Source organism: Lytechinus variegatus, chromosome 1 (genome assembly GCF_018143015.1).
Source record: "Lytechinus variegatus isolate NC3 chromosome 1, Lvar_3.0, whole genome shotgun sequence".
Taxonomy (NCBI): domain Eukaryota; kingdom Metazoa; phylum Echinodermata; class Echinoidea; order Temnopleuroida; family Toxopneustidae; genus Lytechinus; species Lytechinus variegatus.
Genome location: NC_054740.1, coordinates 23,281,981 through 23,305,035, shown reverse-complemented (window position 1 = coordinate 23,305,035; position 23,055 = coordinate 23,281,981). Strand labels below are relative to the sequence as shown.

The 23,055-nt window shown below is 35.5% G+C and overlaps 1 protein-coding gene across 1 annotated transcript; it reads right to left on the bottom strand.

Moving 5' to 3' along the window:
* Positions 1–18,562: 18,562 nt before the first annotated feature.
* Positions 18,563–20,783, bottom strand: LOC121409539 (methyltransferase-like protein 7A). The gene is made up of 2 exons (XM_041601458.1): positions 20,204–20,783; positions 18,563–19,304 (listed from the first exon to the last, which is right to left on the bottom strand). Exons 1-2 carry the CDS (start codon positions 20,729–20,731, stop codon positions 19,068–19,070), a joined length of 765 nt encoding a protein of 254 aa, XP_041457392.1. The 5' UTR covers positions 20,732–20,783; the 3' UTR covers positions 18,563–19,067.
* Between the last annotated feature and the right edge of the window lie 2,272 nt (positions 20,784–23,055).

Sequence of the window (23,055 nt, the reverse complement as noted above, 5' to 3'; positions counted from 1 at the left end):
TAATTCTTCAAAAGCTGCAGCAATGGATTCATAAAGCAAGGATTATTACTGTACATGATTGGACAATCCTGCATCACATGATCTGTTTGCTGCTCTGTGATTGGTGTAATTCAGGAATCTCAATGATAACGCCCTCATGGAGATCTTGCCAAGGCCCATTCAAGAAGCGTTGAATAAATTACTTAATAATAGGTCACATACAATGACATTGGATGTGGCAATAGTTAATTGAAATAGGTGAGGTAGTATTAAGGTGGTAGGTTGTGTATGGGCTGTGTTTTATATTATCTGAAAGCTTTTTATTCAATTGATAATCAAATGTACACAATGAAACATGATGGAAATTGTATAACACTATTAAAGCATAACAATACTAATCTTAGCACTCGATCAAAGGTCAGTTTTTTTACAACTGACTTTATTGATTGTATGCGATCAGTCATACAAACCAATTAAATGTCAATCTCATTTTTTTCCAATGGAGATGGGGATGAATTAGGGGTGTTTATGACTCAGAGATGCCCTTTTATCATCTGAAAAAGGTTACATTTTTTCAGCATCAGGCATTCAATCTAACTTCGGTGTTAAGGGCATCAGGAAATTGTAATAATTAAATATGAATAATAAAAAACTTTTAATAGTGGAAATGGTAAAGGTACAAGGGATTTTTATACAAAACCTTATCCACTACCCCTGAAAATTAAATATAACATTAGAAACACATTTTTTTTTTTGGGGGGGGTTGTTCCACTGTCATTATATGTTTGAAATGTAATGAAGTCGAAATGAATTATTGTTTAATCAGAAAAGTCATATGGTAAAGATGACAGAAGTGAAAACGATTTTGATGTACTTTTTATACGGAATGCGATGCTTGGTATTGTTTTTCTTTACTATACTGTCTATACATGTACCTGTGCTTGATTGAGGATTTTTCCTCATCCATTTTTTTTAAAGACAATGAAGGCATCTTATTGATACCTGAGTCAGTTAATTCCTTCCCAAAGAAACCTTGCATTAACTTATTGCCATTGAGGTGTGACTAATTAGTCTAGTCATTCTAATTAGTCACTCTAATTCAGTGTTGTACATGTACATTTCAATTGCTGATAACGACAGTAGGTAATCTGTGTCTGTGATTGATTTCTCATTAAAATCCACATGAGAGGTGAGGATGAGTCATCGGGTGCATTCGCACTCAAATTCTTGTTCTAGAATAGACGTTTTAAATCATGATTGTACCTTTCATTGTTTTCATGAATGCTGTCAAGAACAGTGGGGGAGTTAAAGCAACATATGTTTACACTTTTGAAAATTCACCTAGATGTCAGTTTTCATACCAGCTAATTTCTTAATTTTGCGTGGAGGTATTTTTTATGCACTCATCATCCTAGTTATCTTCGATTTGAGTTAAATACAGTGCGTCCCACAAAAAAGGAAACTGGGATTCCCATGTCGTTTTCTTCATAAGAAAATGGATCCATTTACATAACCATATAATTCAATTATTCTTCTTTAAATTGTTACCTAATATGAGACGAATAATTTGCATATTAATGAGGAAGACGAGTTTGAAATTTCAATGTCAAAACTGGATTGTGCAGAAAAATTTGACAAGATTGGTTCTCGATATGACGACGTGCTTATTCGACGATTGGCTCATTTGCATCTCTTTTGTATTCTTTGTTAAGATTCTCTAACTGATCCCTGAAATGAGAATGGATTTAGATTCATACATGTACGTGAGTTTTTGCGCAAATCGTTTCTGATATGTCTCAATATTTATTGTTTGTAATCTGCCATGCGTGAATGATTTGCAAAGCTGTTGGTTTGAAATTACAGATGAGATTCCACTCTTGCCATGAGTATCAAATTTATAGTAAAAACATATTTAATAATTGTGAAATCTATCTCTGAAAAAGGTTGCCTTTTTGGGGGACGCACTGTGTATTCCACCACAAAACTAAACTCCAACATGTAGCTGCATGTAATTATCAAATTTTTTCTTGGCAGTTTGTCTCATGTTTAATCCCATGGCTTATTTATGGTCTCTGGGACCTTGATGTTACTAATGTGACGGAGGAAGTCATGGCTGTCTTAGTCTTGCACAAAATATCGTGAGGTCATTTCTTATCTTTTTTACTGGTTGGCATGAACATGGATCCCACTGGCTTACTGTAGGTGTGTGAGATAATGTAAGTTACAGTACAGTATTATACCCTTTTCATAAACCCATCCTCCAATTAGCCGCCTAAGAGTAATGCGGATAATTCAGTAAAAATTGCGTTCACAAACTCCGAAAATAAGCCGCATTATTTTTACGAGCACCTGTCCTGAAAAAGGCGGATAATTGTCATGACAACTGGACACGCCCCGTCCGATGCGGTTTGTGTTGGAAAGGGTGACCTTGTGACCGCACCATGGCAATTATCTGCATTATTTGGAAATGCGTTCATAAACTCAAAATCTTGTCCCGTTGCTGCTATTATGCGGATAATAGCAGCATCAAAATAATGTGGATAACTCTGGTCCTCCTCCAATTTTACGACCAAATTATGCTGCTATTAGTCGCATAATTGGGTTTATGAAAGGGTAATAAGTTACAGTAAAGTATTAAAGGCTTTAATGATTAAAAGTGAGATATGGGTGTATACTTAATGACTGCTCTAAAAGGGAAACATGAAAAGCAGTCTGAGGGTGTGTCCAATGGCGATTTTCAAATTTAAACAGCAACATGAATTGTGATTGAAAACGCAATTACAAAACGCGGATATAAGGAGAAACAAAAGTGTGTTTAATGTCCCTCATTCCCTGTCATATAGGTAATCGTCTTTCATATCATGACTCGAAGGAAAATTCAAATGCTGAAAAAGATACGTTTGGAAACGCGGGAGCTCTGATTTTACGACCTTGAGCACCATGAATGTGGACTTTTCTTGTGATGGGTTAAACAGTGCAGCTTACTGCGCTAATCGCTATCTGAAAGACGATTACCTCTATGACCGGGAATGGGGGAAGTTAAATTTTAATAAAGACAATTGACGTATAACCAGCTTTTCATTTTCGACACTCAATGGTACACCCCTGATCTGGTTTGCGTTCTTTGTTGTGTAATTATTACGGTATTTTGAATAATAGATTTGGAAATGGACATATTGAACACACCCAAATATTTGAAGGATCCTTCATGGTAATCTGTAGTTGGATGATAAAAAAAAATCATATTCTGAAGATGACAGAAAAGTCTTTTGAGACAGGTTGCACTTAATACATACAAACTTGGCTACAAGTTTGAAGCTGTACTAGACAGGGTACTAACAAACCGCAGAACTAATGGCAGATAGATTTACATGTAGGTTGGTGTATCAGTGTAAAATGTACATCAGGGTTGCCTTGCTCCCTGGTGCCCCTTTCAAGGGGTGCAAAACAAAAATGTTGCGAGGGGGCAAGATTTCATTAATTACCCTGAGGATTTTTGTAGATATGCCATTGGCTATTAATCAAAGAACTGTCTTCCTGATTCAAAAAAATTCTCAAAAGCCTGGAAAAGGTGTTGTTTTCAATAAATATATGCGTTTTTACGCATAAAAATAGGGCTGACAACAGCTGATAAATTGTGGAATTTTTGTTAAAATATTGATTATTTTCCCATTAATTGTATTTATTTATCTTATTGACATGTGTTGTATTCATTCATTACCTGTTTATCAGTATACTGTTATTAGACATGATAGTGATTTTGCAAATTTTTTGGATAAATTTGGATGCCATCTTTGTTTACCTACAATCTTATAAACAAAATACTTATTATAGACCTATACATGACCATTTTTTACAAGCGAGGTTTTATATCATTGTTGAATTCAATACTTTTTGCCTGCATTTTTTATTTTGATGAAAGTTAAAGCTGTTTTATCCTGAAATTGAGAAGATCATAATTTTTATAGGCATATTGGGATAATTTTGATATGTTTCATTGTCTTATGGAGCCAGGCATTATATATAATTTTGCATTCAGATTATACATATACACGTGATGTAGAAGTCTGTTGAAGCATATTTTTCTCCTTCAAAGTTCAATTTTCAGACTTGTATGCCAGTATGTACTATACAAATAATTTGACCTCAAAACAAAAAAACAAACAAAATAAGTCATAATGCACTTGGTGTTTTTTTTTCAGAACCAAATGTTCTATAGTTAATACTTGAATTGCTTTAAAACAAAATATGTAGCAAATTGTAAAATCAGTAATCAATGATACTTTACAAAAGAACAGATGATATTGGAAAGTTTATAGGATATAAATTGTGATGATAATCTACTTTTTATTATTAGCATTTGGCAATATCTAATTGCAATAGCATACTATTGGACAATATGTGTATTAACCTCGATATTCCACCGTTGCCAAAAATGTAATAGCCGAAATAGCGTATATAATCCATCTATATGTATGTAATTTTAAGCCAAAGGTGGTTGTTTTTCTAAACGTTTGGGTTTCTTTCAGCATGCACAAATGATCTCTTTTATTGAGGCAATTTTAATAGGGAGGATAATTGGAACTTACTTGTTAAAGCATAGATGAAGTATAATGTCAAGCAAATGTACATTATATTTTAAAAGGTGTTTTGGAAAGGGCTCTATTTTGACACCTGAATGTTTCAGCCAGCGTATGCGAACATACTCATGTAGGGGGGAGTGGCTATTGCAAGCCGTTTTCTTAATTCCATTTTTTATGTTAAGAATAGAATGCTTGATATCAAGAAAATGGGATTAAGGAAAAAAATTATCGCCCATGTTCATGTATGGTACATGACAATAATAATATGCAGCATTACATGTATATACAATGTTTCTAAACGCTGCATGCTATTACCCTGGCTTTAGCACGGCTACTCTTAAGATAGACCACTAACTGTTTTAGATCGAGGAAGCCATTGTGGCTCGTTGAATATTATAGTCTGGAGCATTATCAAGAAATCCATTTCCGTCGAACAGACGGAGCATTGTCCTCGGTTGAATTAACAGCATTACCATGGTAACATGTTCTTGCCTCGAGCAGCTCTTGAGAAATAACATTTATTTTGCATAACTATAAATGTCATTTTCAGCACATGAATCAGTATGTATCTTGTCATTCCATATTATAATCATGGAGCTATTAACACAGAATCTTTCCATGTTATAACCATACGTGTTTGCAACGTTGGGTATCAATCAACAGGAGGGGGCGCTGTTGCACTTTTGCTAACTGATTTGTAAGCATTCAGCTGTGATAGATACATGGATTGTTCATCTTAATTTGCTTTGCTGGACTTGAACATAAAATATGAATGCAAACCTCTGCGTAGCAATGCACATGACTGGATAGTCTGCTAGCACAGACCCCTGGTTTACGCAATTCGCGTAGTGCATAGTACAGAGTCTGAAGCTGTGAGTCTAGATTCACTATGTACTGTGGCTGGCTCTACCACTTCATTTGACACAGAGTGAGCCTTTGGCATCTGGTCTTTACTCCAGACCCGTTATTGGTTAAAGTGGCAAATATGAGGCTGTGCCTACAGACTAATGACTGGATGCTCCTTGTATCAGTTGTGATCGAACCACGTCTTACGGTCATGCGTTCTGGAGATCCTCTGTAAAAGTCCACTTTTATAATAGGTTCTGCAAGTTCTCATCAATTTCATATGTTTATGGCCCATATCTTTTTTTTTCTTCTATTTAAAAAAAATGATTTCTTGTCTCTTTGTACTTTCCTCATTCATATAATCACAACCCTATCTAATCACATAGAGTAGGCATGTTTGTAATGGAAAATGTACTAACTTAATATATGTAGCGACTTTTTTTTTACTACATTCCGCTATATCTATTTATTGCGTTATTACAACTGTACTCGTTTAATACCTTTCTTCTATTTATGATACCTTACCCCTGCATGCTAAGTTATATCCACGATAATCAGTATTTCCATTCTTGTATTATGCATCATTGAGTCTTGGTATGTGTGTATTATGTTGTAGGCTGTTTCCAAGTGTGCTGCCCTTTTCATTGGACACAATTGAGCATTATGTGCAAAGATTTCAAACTTTTTTTTAAATACAAATTGTCAGTATTAGTCATTTTGCACTGAAAAAGACCAGGGTGATGGCGCTCGGGGAAGTGGGGGTGGGGACCAATCACCTTCCCAGATTTTTCAAGTGTAAAGAATCAGGACACAAAGGGTAAAGGAGTATGAGGGCATATCCCCACCTGGGCAAATCCCCCACCCCCCTCACCTCAGCGCTGCTTCTGATAGAAGACATTAAGAAAAGGAAATTTCTAAGTGTAATTGTCACAAAGTCTGTTATTCTCATAAAGTAAGTGTGTGTGAGTGTCACGAGTGAGTGTGTTTGTAAGACTAGACTATGATGTGATGCACTGCAGATTTAGGTATTGATGTATTTCATTATTTTAGTAGTTGTTGATTTAGTGATGAATTACTGCACTTCATGGCCATTGTATTTGTTTTTTCTTTTGACTCTATATTAACCATATGGATATTTGTAATGAGCCGGTATCTACCATGAGGAGAAGCTCAAGATTCTAAAGACAGATGGACTTTTGATAGAGTTGATAACATGGACATTTTAGAATAAAGGATTTGTTTGAATCATGAAGTGAAAGTGGAAAAAGGGTTCCAAATCCCTATCTCATGTCAATGAAAAGTACATTAAAAAAAAAAAGTTAAAATAACTAAATCATTATTCATGCAAAAGAGATGGGTTTACAGCGTCGCTTTAACGATGGTGTGTTCTTTTCGTGACTGAAATAATCTCTAATACACAAATTTGTTATAATCTTTATATTTTAATATATAAATGTGAGTGGTGTATCGTACAGCTATTTGTAAGGTATGAATGACTTAACAAATGAATGACTGTGAGGGCAGCTACCAAAACCCAAGAAGAGAAGCAATCTTATTGGAAAGAGTAAAATAAGGGGAACAATTAAAAAAGAAAAGTTTCATCAAAATTGGTTATGAAATAAGCAAGTTATGGACATTTAAAAAGTCTCGTACTTTCTGTGGGGATCCTCAAATTGGCAAACGTGCTTCAAAATGGCTGATTTTGTGGACATCTCTCCATTTGCTTTGTACACAAATTTTCAGATTTTCTGTATTTCAAATTGTATCTTGCCTCCTTCTGAGCACAACATATGTCATGGGAAATTATAATTCACATCACAGATGTCAAGGTCAGAAGGAGATAATTTGAAATTTATAAAATAAAGGGGAATATCTGAAAATTTGTGTACAAAACAAATGGAAAGTTGTCCACAAAATCAGCCATTTTGAAACACGTTTGCCAATTTGAGGATCACCATAGAAAGTACATCAAGAATTTTGAAATGTCCATAACATGCTTATTTCATAACCGATTTTGATGAAACTTTTTTAAAATTGTTCCCCCTATTTTACTTTTTCCAATAAGATTGCTTCTTTTCTTGGGTTTTGGTTTCCTTTAATCACAAGAAAGGACAAATGATCATGCATTATTTAAAATCAGCTCTATGATCATCCTCCAGGTAATAAGTCCTCTTGGAATTTATCTGCTATTATACTTAATATGACTGTAATGTTGGTCACATACACTCAATTTTTTTGGGTAAAATGTTGAAATTCTTTTCATATTTCCTTTTTTTCTTTGTCTATATATATATATATTTTTCAAACTTCAGACTGTTCTGAAATGCCACTTGGCCTTTCATATGGAAAGTCCTGAACAATTGAGCAATTATGCTTCTCTTAAAGGGGAATGAAACTTTTGGAACAAATAGGCTTGTGTAGAAACAGAAAAATCAAAGAATAAGAATAACGAAAGTTTGAGAAAAATCGGACAAATAGTGAGAAAGTTATGAGCATTTGAATATTGCAATCACTAATGCTATGGAGATCCTCACATTGGCAATGCGACAAGGATGTGTGATGTCACTGATGAACAACTTTCCCTTTGATGGACTATAAAATACCCTCAAAATGTCTCTTTGCTTTTTCTTATGATACAAACTCTTTATCCATGATGTATTCTTAAAAAAATATGTATTACATGCCCTCATGTAGAAAGAACAGTATGATTTATGGATTGATGCGATAAAAGAGGCAATTCAAGTGAAATATATACTAAAGTAATGAGGAGAGTTGTTCAAAAGTGACATCACACATCTTTGTCGCATTGCCAATTTGCTATCTCCATAGCATTAGTGATCGCAATATTCAAATGCTCATAACTTTCTCATTATTTGTCCGATTTTTCTCAAACTTTCGTTGATCTGTTTCTTTGATTTTTCTGTTTTCACACAAGCTATCTTGTTCCAATGGTTTCATTCTCCTTTAAGTTCGAGTGTTATTACTTGTAATTGAGAGAAGGATGTTATACTTATTTGATTACCAAAGTATCTTCTTGATATGTGTGAATCTTTTCATTTAATTTATTTTCTCAACATGAATACTTAATTACTTCGTTAGACAGAAAATGGGGACTGAGTAGGCTATGCTGTGCAATGCAGTTTGATCGTTTTGGTATATCATGGCTTCAATTCATCACGTCTTGTTAGGGTCATTTCTACTTTAATTGGAACTTATATTGCCACTTTGATAGGATTTGACTGGTTTGATTCACTCATGTAGGAAAAAAAATGGGGAGGGATAAATCACAAGGTCTTGAGGGTAGATGGGAATGTTGTTTGGGTAATAAATTTCTCAGATATTTTAAGTAGACTAAGTAGACAATATGTATTTTGATGGAATCAGCATTCATGTCTTCAGACAATGTATATTTATTTAAATGAATATTGTACGAGTCGATCCAAAGCTGAAAGTGGGGGGGGGGCAATGGGAGGGCTGACCATGCAAAAAGACAACAACAACGCAATCAGATGTTTTTTTACACTGTTGGGGGGGGGGAGTGGGTGGGGATGCCGTTTACAGTTTGGTATACACTGTACCAATACTAATCACTGTAACTTGTCTACTTGCCTGTTGAGATTCTGGTATATTATAGACATTCCTATTTAGAATTGGTGTGTGCTGTGTATATTTATGGTTAAAAATGGAATGGTCATACTTTCCATTCATGCTATGTGAAGGACTTGTCTAATGTTTTACTATAACCCCACCTAAGTACAGAATTTGTACACATTTCCACTTTTCTAAAGAAGTATTGAAGTTTGTTGGTGTAGTTTTAAAGTGTATGAAGTTGAGAGTATTGATTAACAGTATTTTTCATGGCAGCGATTAGTGGCACTTGTTAACCACTGTATGCATTTTGGCAATACTTGATGAGGTATTTGATGATTCTTAGAGTGCTCCCTCTGTGGCCCAAAGAAAGAGAATGTAGTCAATCTTTGTACCTGTTACTTGTAATATCTTGTGTAATGTACATATTTTCGCTCTTATGAAAATGTCAATCAAGTCATGACTGCATTTCTTAACAATGTGTATTAAAGAGATGATGACTGCATAATTTTTTTTAAAGATATATACTGGGTATATATCATGATTTGTTTTTATGTGCACTTTTTGTTGTTGCATATGCCATTGCAAGAACGATTACATGTATGCTTATAATTAATAATTAATGTTTTTCAGAAAGACAATTGAAGTCATTGTTTGTGTTGAATTTCCTTGGTAACCTTTAAATTTCAAATTGAATTTTTTTTTTGCAATTCTGTATATATATGAACAATACATTATGAGCAGGCTGAATATATTGCTAACAGAATGAGGGTTGTATTGTAGGTGGATTTTTTTTTATTATTTATAGTAGCTTCTCTATTTTGGAAAGACAATTTTGTAGATTATCTGATGGCGAGTTCATTTTATTCATTCAGGCAGAAATATTCAGAGAGTATCAACTGCCATAGGAACTTTTGATGCTTTTTGGCAACAATGAAATTGTTCTTGAATTAGTTATTGCAGAGACAGAATGAAGTATTACCTTTTTTTAAATATGACTTTGTTGTGATATTATGACTTCTGTCAGAATGCTTTTTGTTCAATATCTCAAGCTTTTCAAAACTACTTTTTGTAGTTGCAAATTTTTCAGGAGTTTGTTAGTTGTAAAGCCGGTGTCAATGCAAACACACACACCCATCCACATATGTTTTATACCAGATATTGTATTGTAGCTCTCCACAACTATGTAGTATCTTATAGTAACATTTAAAAAAAAGGAACATTGGTATTGCAATTGTACAATGCACTTGTTATTTGTAAACGAAGCTACTTAATGGATGAACTTTCTTTTTTTTTAAATTTCAAATAGCAGTAAAGCAACGTATCACTTTGCTAGGTGAGAGTGAAACTATACTCGGCCATGATTTGAATTTAAAGAAATAAAGTATGTATCCTCAGCCATTCTATTTGTTGGATCCCATTATTTATTACTTGTACATCAAGTGATGGTCGTGGTGATGATGATGATAATGATGGTGATGATGATGACTATGATGGTGATGATGGCGACGATAATGATGATGGCGATGTTGATGATGACGATGATGGTGATGACGACGATGATGATGGTGGTGTTGGTGGAGATGGTGGTGGTGGAGAAGATGGTGATGATAAATATTATTGTAATGGTGGTAGTGATGATGATGATGATTATAATGGTAATTGTGGTGGACGATAATGACAATGAAGATGATGATGATCCTCATGATAATGGTGATCATGAAAAAAAAGTTTGTAAAGGTAGTTGGTAGTGATGACGGTGGGGGAGATAATGCTGATGATGATGATGATGAAGATGATGGTGTTAGTGATGATAGAGTGTAGTGATGTTGGTGATGATGAAGATCGTGGTGGAGGTGGTGATGAGGATAATAGAGATGATGAAGGTGATGGAGAAGATGACAGCAATTTTGATGTTAGAATACACTCGCAGGAAACAGGAAGGTTTCGTTGATAAACCCCGCATCAGCACTTTGACAATGTTTCTGAGCTGACTACAGTACTGTTGATTCATAACCACCACCATCATTGTAATCACCATCATAATCATCATTACTATCTGCATCATCATCATCAGTCGCATAACCATCGCCAACATCAATATCATAATCTCAGTCGTCGTAACCATCACCACCACCACGATCATCATAATACATGTCAAAAGTAAAAATTAAGGGAAAACAGTGGATACATGTACTTTCTAGGCCTGACATTCCTCAACGAGTATGTATTTGAAACATAATGAAAATAAATTTAGAATATTAGAGGCATCATTGAGAGTTGATTACCTCCCCCCCCCCGAACATTGGTGTAGGGTCTATTTTGAAGTCTGTGAACAAACTATGCTTTCTATCTTATAACAGTGGCCCTATGCCCCCCACCCCCTCCCATCCTTGAAGTTAGGTCAGAATATCACTTTTGTTTTCTATTTCATCAAAATAAATTGAAATTAGATCAAAAATCTCCAAGAATGTAAATAACTGTAAAAACACCCCATTTTGGACCCCCCTTGAAAGTGTAAATTCTACTTGATATATATACGAGGAGAGGTCTTTTATGCACATCTACAAAGATAAAATAAAATGAAATCATTTTGTTTTATATATAAAAGAAAAACTGATGTCTACCATGCCATCAGCTCACACATGTCCATTCCCAGAAAACATTTCAACTTTAAAATGACATAAGTATTATTTTCATTCTTATCTTTATTAAAAGAAAGCATTAGTCTACTCATATTCTATCATAATTCTTATCCTAATAAATCAGCTTGTAGTGTGGAGTAACCCTATAAGGACAGACAAAGGAAAACAAAGACTGGCACATGATCTTTCTTTCATAACATACACTGTATAGCATTTTAGACACATTTGTGAATACAAGGCAGACTTTGCCCTCTATTTTCTATTTGCCTGGCAATTTAGAAATGAAAAAGATTAAATAATCAAATATGAATAGCAAATACATGTAAAATTCTATTGGCAAGATAAAGACATTTTTTTTACTTTAAAGTTGGTGGACATGGAATTACAACTTACAATACTTTTACACATGGTACACCATTTTGTTTTCCTTTCATATCTCCAATCTATCTACACTCTAATTTCCAAGGATTTAACATAAATCCAGATCGGCTGCGAATAGTGACCAGCCCGAATATTAGATTTAAACCTTGTTGATTTAAATATAATTCTAAAAGATTTGAATTTAAATCTTTTGAGATTTAAGAGTTAATCCTTAAGATTTAAAATAAATTCAAAATTTGGCTGGTCACTATTAGCGATGCATTAAAACGCATATTCTGGTCTGCATCATATTGAATGTAAGCCGCCCTTCTACAAATAAATTCGATCTTGTGAAGCGAGGGCATGACTTGCTCGATTAAATTTTTTTCCCTCTTTATTCAGGGGGGGGGGGTGGAGGTGGGATAGAAACTAATAATTATACTGGATGGCTTTGTTTCATGGACTACCACCACTCGTGTGGGCCGATTCCTGGAATATTTGCCCAAACTCTTGGAATATGGTATTTCATTCTGAGCCATCCAATATAATATAAATACCTAATAGCTAAATGTTACATTATGTAATTCAGTTGGTAAATTGCATACTGGTCAAAACCCACTACATCTACTTCCTGTCTCCCCCCCCCACATCTAATCCTACTTCGTCTACAAACAGTTCTTCTTTTCCCTATTTGGTACTATTACCATTTAACCCATGGGCGGATCCAGGATTTTCTAAAGCGGGGGGGGGGCAAATTTTTTGGAGGAAATTTTTTCAAGCAAAAAAAAAGGTCTTCAATTGTTTTAATGACATTATCACAATATAAATTTTAATTTTGCTTCTCAAAGGGGGGGGGCACATTCCCCCTGTACCCCCCCCCCGATCTGCACCTGATTTAACCCATTCATCACTGTGACCTGCCACACCAAATCTAACAATAAGTCAACCAAAATGAATATTGAGTTATTATTGAGCTTGAAAATGAATTTCCTAAGCTTTAAAATGATATATGATATGTTAAAATTGACCAACAATAACCATTACAAGTACTTGATTGAATATGCAGAGGAAAATCAACAAGAGCTTAAAAAATAAGGAGAAAGCAAGGTTTGAAGTTCACTCAAGCATGATATGTGCATACTGTGTAATCTCAGTGAAACTTCCAAGCAGTCTGAAAAAGTAGTGTCCAAGAAACTCTTGTATCATTTCTTTTATTCAACTTCACAACTTCAAATTTTCACAGCATGAATATAAAGAAGAATTGCTCTTTCAGATATTAAGGGCAATTCAAGAAAAAGATCATCCATTTTGTACATCCGACCCACATTTGTCTAATGTCTTACTTCACTTCAATAATAAACTGGCCAAGTCATGGTCATTTGACAGCATTGCAGACTGTCAATAGAACCAAAAATCAGCGACAGAAAATTTCATGAAGGTCCCAAATATAGGGGATCGGACGTACATATTTTACGAAATTGCCCATAAGCCTTTTTTTTTTTAATTTTGGAAACTAAATTACTAGTTTTGCTATTGACAGAGAACCTTACCTGGTGACTTATTGGTGGTAGGTCACATTTTGTCTAATTTCGAGTAAGGCTACACCCATTTGGTCTAATATCCACTTTTGGTCTACATGGTTAGATGAACTGTTAATGGCCCATATTCATTCAACAGATTTTTTTTTAAAGGAGACAAGATGCATGTATTGACAAGAAATAAGTTAATCATTTTGCATCCAACGATACAAGGGTGACCCACATTACTGCTGTGTGAGGTAGAGCTCGGTTGCTGTGAAGAAATCACAGGCACTGACTGGGCGGGATTCGAACCCACAACCTCTGGATTACTAGACAGGTGTCATAACCACTAGACTACTGGAGTGCCCTTAGTGATCAGGGTTCAATCTATTCCATAGATTATCAAATCAAATGGAATATTGGACCAACTGTGTATTGAAATGTATGACATGCAAGTGGGTATTAGAATAATGGGGCATTGCATGAAACTTGAAATTGATTGCAAGTCAATGTTAGGTCAAAAAATCAATTGAAATTCATCCATTTCATTGAAAATTTGCAAGTAATTGATGGCCTCCATGCATCAGCATGTATAAATTGATTTTATATTTTAGTTTTAAAATTGATCGATCACTTGTAAATCTGCATCTGAAATTTGCAATTGATCGCAAATATTTCCTTGCAACCCCCCCGCAACTGACCAGGGCTCCGAAATATAAAGGTTAGCGATGAATTGCAAGTACATGTATGAAAGAACTGCACAGATTGGTTTCCAGTCAGTATAACAAAGTGCACTTGCAACGACGATCTTGATTGGTCATTGGTATTTAGCGACAAACCTTGTGTTATGGTGCCCAGGTGGGTTTATGTGGTATAAGATTATACAAGGAGAACATGTAAACCAACTGTTAAAGACCATGTGAATATGAACACTTAAAGTTGGGTACCTTAAATGAATCATAATTCTGAGCTTGATTTTCTTTTATTTGAAAAAAATATAAAGATGAACACTCGACAAATGACATGAAAAATTATTATATGCAGCATTTTTTACATCAAGATTTATTTATTATATAAAAACACATGAATGAACTATACCACATGCAGCATGTTGGTTTTACATACATATAGTTTCGTCTACACATGATTGATAAACTTTGGTTTCGCTCTTTAATTCTTTACATGGATTAAATGAATTGCATTGGATGCTTTTAAAACTTCACTATTTACAGATACAGGCACATTCTGCTCTTATTTCATAACAGATTAACAATCCTGAATAACGAGGAAAGGGCCAAAAGTAGGTAAAGGACTAAAACACAATCCTCTGTTTGAATGCAACCAAGGGAAAATATGACAAAGGGGCTGGATACGATTAAATAGCTCCTGAAGTAGTCAAAAGGGTCCTGGAAATTCCCAATCATTGTAATATACCGTATTGAAATGTTATTGTTAAAGTTTAATATCCAGTGTAGCAGATTCAGGCAGTAAGTTGTGTAAAGAAGCACTTGAAAAGAAAATATTTAGCTTGAATGCAAAGTTCTCTTAATCATCAAATACAAGTTATCTCTATTTCCCTCTTTATCATTTTCTGCATCAAATACCAAATGGTAATTTGATTTTCCTGCATTTTGTTCTCGAGAACACTCAAGGTGACAAGGTCCATTATTACACAAACAAGTAAAAGATGGCAATATGATATTTCAATTATTAAATAGAACACAAGTGATGCTGGTGGGTTAAATTGAACCTGGTTCTATGCATAAATATGTACAGAGGTGACGATCAAGCCTCTTTTTATTTTGGCTTTAATAAACAGTGTACACACATGTACAAGTACACGTATGTAGTACTGTACATACATGTATTCTTATTTCAGTATGGTACATGTACATGTAGACATTGTATGTAATAATAAGTGCCGTAATATATGTATGGCCTTGTCACCCCACCCCCCCCAAAAAAAACATATCATGTACTGGATATTATATAACATTAACATGTTATTTTCACAAGGAAAGTTGATTTATGGGAATGCATTGATTTTGTTTCAAAGGTGTAATATAGATAGAGAATGAAGAAAAAAACAACACAAACTTATCTGGGGCCTGTTGCAGAAAGAGTTGCAATCAATCGCAACTCCAAAAATCATGCGCGACTTGATTTTCAACCAATCAACAGCGCGCACTTTTGACTTGCGATTTATTTTTTTACTTGCGTTTAAACGCAACTCTTTCTGCAACAGGTCCTGGACTTGAAGCATTCATGTATCAACTGTACTACAACCAAGTTTAAAACAAAAACAAAAGAAAAATCATGGGAAAATACTCAATTGTCTGTTTCAACTTGACTTTGCATATATTGCAAAAATAGAATAAGTGATTGGTGTTGATATTAGTTGCTAAACAGATTTGAAAAAGTTCACTGAACAATGACGAAAAATACACACAATTTAGCTACTTCTTTGGTTACATCTACCATTTTCAATGTACATTGTAGAATTAATCAATCATAATATATCTGAGATTTTATTTGTACACACAATGTTCGAAATATAACTCGCAATCATGTAATTACCATTAAAAAATACATGTATGCATATATGCAAGGATCAGTTGAAAAACAAAGAATTTACAAAAGAAAGTTTACATGTATAAAAAATATGGAAGTGTAATAATAATGAAATGAAAAATGATATACTGCATTTAACAAACAAATTTCAATTTGAGAATTCAAGAAAAGAAAAGTTTTGCTTCTAATCTGATTCAACACTTTACACCATTCAGAGTTGTATGGAATTGAGTGATCTCTGCTTGCAATCACTGACATTTCTAGTAGGACCCCAGGTCCTACTAGACATTAGGATGTTTTTTTGGGGGGTCTTTTTGTTCCTTATATGTACCGGTATTCCTAGATGCCTGTCTGGCTTTGCGATCAAGTATTATTCTTTAAAAGCTTCAAATACATTTTTAAAATCACACTGCAGAATTCCATTGCCATGTTTGGATTAGAGTACAATTAAGATTTGCTTTCAGTCATGCAGGCATGCACAGACTACCCCCCCCCCCCAAAAAAAAAAACTGTTGAGAAATCCTATTCAAAATCACATTTACATATTCGGGGACAATTATAAATACGGTACCTTAAAATCTGAAAATCACAGAGCGCTCTGGAGTTCATGCTTAAACTCTTGATCAATGGAGCATGATCCAAAACAATCACCCATTGTATATCTTGTGATTAACAGTGCATGGTCTGTCACGTCACAATGCACAACAGTTTCGTTGTAACAGGGAAAATCTACCTATTGCATTTTATACAGAACTGGAAAATAAATGCAATCTGACACAAAATCAGAGGTAGTTATTTGGTTTGTGTTACTCGCATTGATGTTCATTTTTGAAATGAGCAGTTTGCTCATAATTACTGCACTTACATACATAGTACACTGGATTTAGAAATGTTCTGAAAAACCTGTAATATATGGAACATTTATATAGCACTTAATACCAATGTTTCTGCTACATACATGTACTACTACCCCGGCTACCCTGATCGGGCGCATCAAGCATTCAAGGAATTCCTTCCTACCGCGTACCCATTTACACCTGGGTCAAGAGTGGCAAATGTAAATAAACACCTTGCCAAAGAGTGCTAGTGCTGCGGTGGGATTTGAACCCCGGTCCTTGTGGTTCAAAGTCTGAAGACTTAACCACTGAGCCACAACACCTCTACACCTCTGTACTACCATTACTGCGCACATCAATGCAAATGCAGTATTTATTGAAGAAAAAATCATATCAATATTACTAGAAAATGAATTTCACACAGTGCATTTCACATGGAAAGTAATCTTTTAACCTGAAATGTGAGGATTACGCATTCTGTTTCATCTTTTAACATGGAATAAAGACAAATGGCATTCATAAATTTTTTTCTATCTTTTTTTTTCAATAAGATTTATTGGTGAGATATCTGATATGCAGCAGCAAAAAAAAGTTTGATTTTTATCAAGGTGAACCATTATAAAATACAATTTTCTTAGTATTTCTTTTTTTAAAATAGATTTTAACTTTCTAGCTTTATAATATGGCTTCCAATGCCCTTTCTGATTTTAAAAATAAATCTTTGATTTCTACACTTCTACTTGAAAATACCCAAACATACCATAAACTACAATAAAGTTCACACCAACGATAATTCAAAATCTACATTCAGAGTCTGAAAGACCATTATCAAAGAATACAGTGGAATGTGTTCAACAGAGGAGCTATCTACATGTATCACACACCAAATTGGAATAGAGACAGAATGTAGTTGTTCAGAACACAAATTTCCCATTTTCTGTATACACCTGTAGAAGTTGTATTTGTAGAGCAGTTAAAACCATGACTTTACAAAAAAAAACCAAACCACTTTGGCAACCTTTATTTTGTCATTTTACTACCCCTTTTATAAAGTAGATAAATATTCACTTTCCAAGGGGTCTAAACTTGTCTATTGTAAATATTTATTTATCTATGTCATATTGCCATACTGTATATATTTTCAAATATCTTTGTAATGATTTCTTTTGCTGTTAGATTTGAGTTGAAATGAAAATAAACCAAACTGAAACTGAAACTTGTTGATGAACTGATTTGCGTGAAAGGAATATATGAAAGAGAAAATGGTGAAAATTTGAAAGAAATCAGAGAAGTCCATAATGGAAACTCCGCCACAAGTAAGATATGTAGGGCAAGCTCTCCCATTTGACATTCTTGAACATGCACCCTTTCCGTCCATCACTTTTGGTACAAAATGACACACAAATACAAGTGTAGGTGTATAGTATATAATACTTTAAAGACATCATGGACCCGTTTCATAAACTTGTTATAACAGCAAATTTGCTATAACAGTTTAAAGCTACTGAAATCCTTTGATTTGATTGGCTGGTAGTAAACATGTGCATTTGTTATTTATAACAAGTCTTTATGAAACCTAACACATACAAATATGTTGGTCCATGCACATACCAAGGTTTTTAACATGCAAATTGTCTACGGACAGAGAGGTTTCATCAGTGCCTCAATTCAGATTAAAAGTGTCATGATTTGATAATCAAATCTCAGATTGAAGAAGGCACTGGTCTAATGTACTTATTTATTTACCTATTTTGTTTCTGGCAAAAAACCCCAAATACATACAAAATTGAAAGACCCATCGTCTGGTGGCCAGGGCCCAGGAGTAGCCCAAAGGATACTGGTTCCCATTCCTTTTTAATTCATCAACTTTAAACTTTGAAAGCAAAGAAGAACAATGAAAAGGGGGATCTATCCACAAGACTGCAAGCTTACCTGCATACTACCAATATATTGAATGCAGCAAATGACCCATATTAATAGCCCCCCCCCCTGGGCCCCCTCCAGTAAAGTAGCCCTTCAATTGCAATTGGGTTAAGAACAAATCAAAACTTGGGAACAGAAAAAATGAACAGCTAAGTGTCCCCCCCCCCGACATATCCTCAATAATAATTACCAGGATGTTGGAAAGGTATCTGGCAACTACTTCGTAGCACATCCGAACACGTGGGATCGAAAAAGACGCGGACACTTGCGTACATCCATCTTGGTATATTGCACCTTACCGAAGCCAGCCCGGTCAAGAGTACCACAGAAGGTATTGTTGATATGACATCCAGCCAAGGAGTAGAAAAGAGGGGCCAGGATCCTCTGGAAGAGATGGGTCCAGCTGTTCTTGGTGTGTGTCTCCGTGTGCTCAATGAAGAAGAAACGTCCTCCCTGAAGGAGCAAGACAAACAGAATTGGTTTTACTTCTTTTTTTCCCAGAATACTGAAAAGTGGTAGGTGTAATCTGGACATAGATGTAGACCTATGCATTTTATGTTTCCTGGTTGGGCAAGATTCATAATTTTTTTTTAAGAAACCAAAAGCCGAACCCATTATAGGTCAAGTCCATCTCAAAAAAATGTTGATTTGAATCAATAGAGAAAAATCAGACAAGCACAATGCTGAAAATTTCATCAAAATCGGATGTAAAATAAGAAAGTTATGACATTTCAGAGTTTCGCTTATTTTTAACAAAATAGTTATATGAACGGGCCACGGGGCCAGTTACTTTCAAATGAGAGAGTCGATGATGTCACTCACTCAATATTTCTTTTCTTTATTGTTTGAATCATACAATATTTCAATTTTTACAAATTTGATGATTAGGACCTCCTTGCCTGAAGCACAAAATGTTAAAATAATGGAATTTCAAGTGTTCAGGGAGGAATGAAACTTCACTTCACATGACAATGACGAGAAAATCAAAATATTTCATACAATATTAAAATACAAAAGAAATAGTGATGTCATCAGTTCCCTCATTTGCATACCCTCCTTTTTACAATAAGCCCGCTCCAACTCCAAGGCCCCTGTTTTTGTGTCTTGCCCGCGGCACACCCCCACCACTTTTTTGGTCGAGTGCCCCCCCCCCCCCCCCCCGGCATGTAGAATGGATTGCAAATAATTTTAACATGTTTATTTCAATTCTTCACTTGTCTTTCCATTATGGTCCACTGTCAAACTTCAGGCTACATGTTTATATTTTAGATCTACAACTCTTGAACTACAACTAAAGGAGATCAGATTATCCAACTATATAGCATGGATAAAAAATATAACATCTTAAATACCGGTTTCAGAATCCGATAGACCTCGCTAAGCACAGCTTCGATGTCTTTCACAGAACACATTGTGAGAGTACTAACAACTGCATCCAAACTAGAGTCCTCAACATGTCCTCTCAGATCCTCAGCCCCCATACTCAAAAACTTTGTAATTTCCAGCGATGGGTATTTCGCAGCATTCTTCGTCACACTCGTCTCGAATCTGGAATTCGGCTCGACGACAGCAAGACTGGTATTGGGGGGATAGAAGGCGAAGTTCTGCCCGGTGCCGCACCCGATCTCCAAAGCCAGAAATCGCTGGTTGCTGTCGTCGCGATAGGGGCGGGAGTTCAAGAGTTCAGAAAATAGTTTTTCCTTCTGTTCTTTGATGTCACCGTGATGCCTTTTCGACACTATCGGACATATCATAGCAAAGACAATCGGATGGAGCTTCAAGTAAATAGAATGCAGAATTCTCAAAACAATGAACAGCCCAGCCAGAGGGACGACATATTGCTGGAAATATCCAGACATTTTGGCATCAATTAACGCCATGTTACATGTACGGTAGACGCTATTTTGCACACGTTTTTTTGCACGAACCGCGTGGTGGGCGGAGGATGTTGTTGTGGTGGGAGGGGGATTGCAAAGTGGGCGGTGCCGACGAAAATATCTCTCCCGCGCCCGGGGCTGCACGTTCAATAATAGTCAGTGGCGGATACAGGGGGGGGGGGGGGGGGGCACAGCCGGCCCGTCCCCCCTTTGAGAGTCATAATCAAAATATGTATACACCGTTAAAACAGAAGTTTGCCCCCCCCCCTTTGAAAGTGAAGACCCTTTTTTTTCGTGGACGAAATACCCTGATTTTTTTTTATTAAAACCCCCCTTTTTTGCTTGTCAAATTTTTCCTCGGGAAAATGTGCCCCCCCTTTCGAAAAATCCTGGATCCGCCCCTGATAATAGTGAACCTTCAATCAAAGTCAAGAATTGATGTTCAGGGTCCTAAGGCTCAAGGTGAATCCGCAGGAGAAAACTTTCTCAGATAATCAGTGCAATCTTCTTTTCCATGTGGAACCCGGGGACTGGGGCGTCGCTCCCGGGTTTGCCCCCACTATTGTTTTCAATTACAAGCACAAATCGTGAGAACAACCATCTAATTGTTTTTCTTATATGAGAATGTGGATTAAATTTCAATCCAGCATAACCCCCGGTCATTCTGGTGAGATGTATAGCTTCTATATACTGATTTGCAGATAACTTTCTTTATAAAGCGAAGAAATGTTGCTATGCATCCGAATTATACCACAATATTTTTTTAATGTTATTTTTTGTGTCATTCCCTCCCCCTTGAATAATCATCTTCTGTATTGATGCATGTACAGCTTCCCGTTTATAATCTTTGTGTGTCATATTCCGGGGCATATGACAATCAGTTATTTCACCGAATTTTGGAAGATTTTATGAAGGTTATTTTGTTGGTTTATGTCGAATTAAAGGTCAAGTCCATCCCGGAAAATGTTGATTTAAATCAATAGAGAAAAATCGGCAAGCATAACGCTGCAAATTTCATAAGTGGGATGTAAAATAAAAATGTTATGACATTTTAAAGTTTCGGCTTAGTTTTCGCTAAAAGTTTAATAATGAATATGCACAACTCAGTGATATGCAAATGAGAGAGTCAATGATGTCCCTCACTCACTATTTTTTTTTACTGTTTGAATGATACAATATTTCGATTCAGGTTTTGACAATAATGACAAAATCTTGATTCAACCATAAAATGTTGAAACAATGATGTAATTCCACATGTGCAGATATAGGAAGAAAACTTTGTTTCACATAATGAGAAAATTTCATAGTGAAAATGTCATCGGTCGCTTTATTTGCATACCGACCAGGAGGTGCATAGCTATTATAGCTCTTGCAAAATTAAGCGACACTTAAAAATGTCAAAAACTTTCTTAGTTTACATCCGATTTCGATTGGTTTTCAGTGTTATCCTTGTGGGATATTATAGTTTTGGGGGTAAACCTTAGCAAGAATAATTTTTTTAGGGGAATTAGGCCTGTATCTTCATGAATTATCAGAAATGGGGCGACGCAAGGACATTATGATAGATTTGGGGATGGAGGGGAGCTGGGGGGGGGGGGGGTTACAATCAAGTCATTCTATATTGCAATTATAATGCCGTGACCCGGATATATCCCCTCTTTTATCTACTTGTTTCAAACTATATAGGCCCGTATTCTGATCTCGGGTTTAACTTAAACCCTGGTTTAAATTCGTGGTTTAACTACGGAGAGCCAATAATTGGGGCACGAATCCCTTACAGTAAGCATTCAGTTTTTCTTAACTCATAATTTTTATGACACCCAATTTTTTTTACAATAATTGTCTGGGAATGATAACTGAAGTATTTTTCTTTGTTATGAAAGCACAATGAAATAAAATAGCAAACATAAGAAATATATGCAATATAATAAACATAATTTTTAATTTTTTGGCTCCCCATCATTTTAGCACAGAGTTAGACCGTGGTGTAAGTTAAACCTGACTTCAGAATACGGGCCGTAGTCTTTTGTCACTAAGTCTATAAGGCCTGACCCAGGGAGCATCGCCCTGATATTGCCTATATACTAATGAGCAACTCTTCCAGACATAAGTTTTACTGATGAGATGAGCCAATTAATAGCGAGTTGAAGATCAGACCGGCTTTCTTCCAATACTCTTTCTATCTATATTCCCTTTATTTGGTGCAAGTGGCATACAGATGTGTGTGTGTGTGTGTGTGGAGGAGCGGGGCCCGGGGGGCGAGTGGGGGGAGCTTCCCCCCGCATATTTACGACCAAGAAAAAAATAGAAAAGGAAAGAAAAGGAAA

Coding starts and splice junctions, on each gene's coding strand:
- LOC121409539 (XM_041601458.1), bottom strand. CDS start 20,731: ATGGCGTTAATTGATGCCAAAATGTCTGGATATTTCCAGCAATATGTC. Junction 19,305..20,203: donor TCTATCGGATTCTGAAACCG/GTATTTAAGATG, acceptor TTGCTCCTTCAG/GGAGGACGTTTCTTCTTCAT.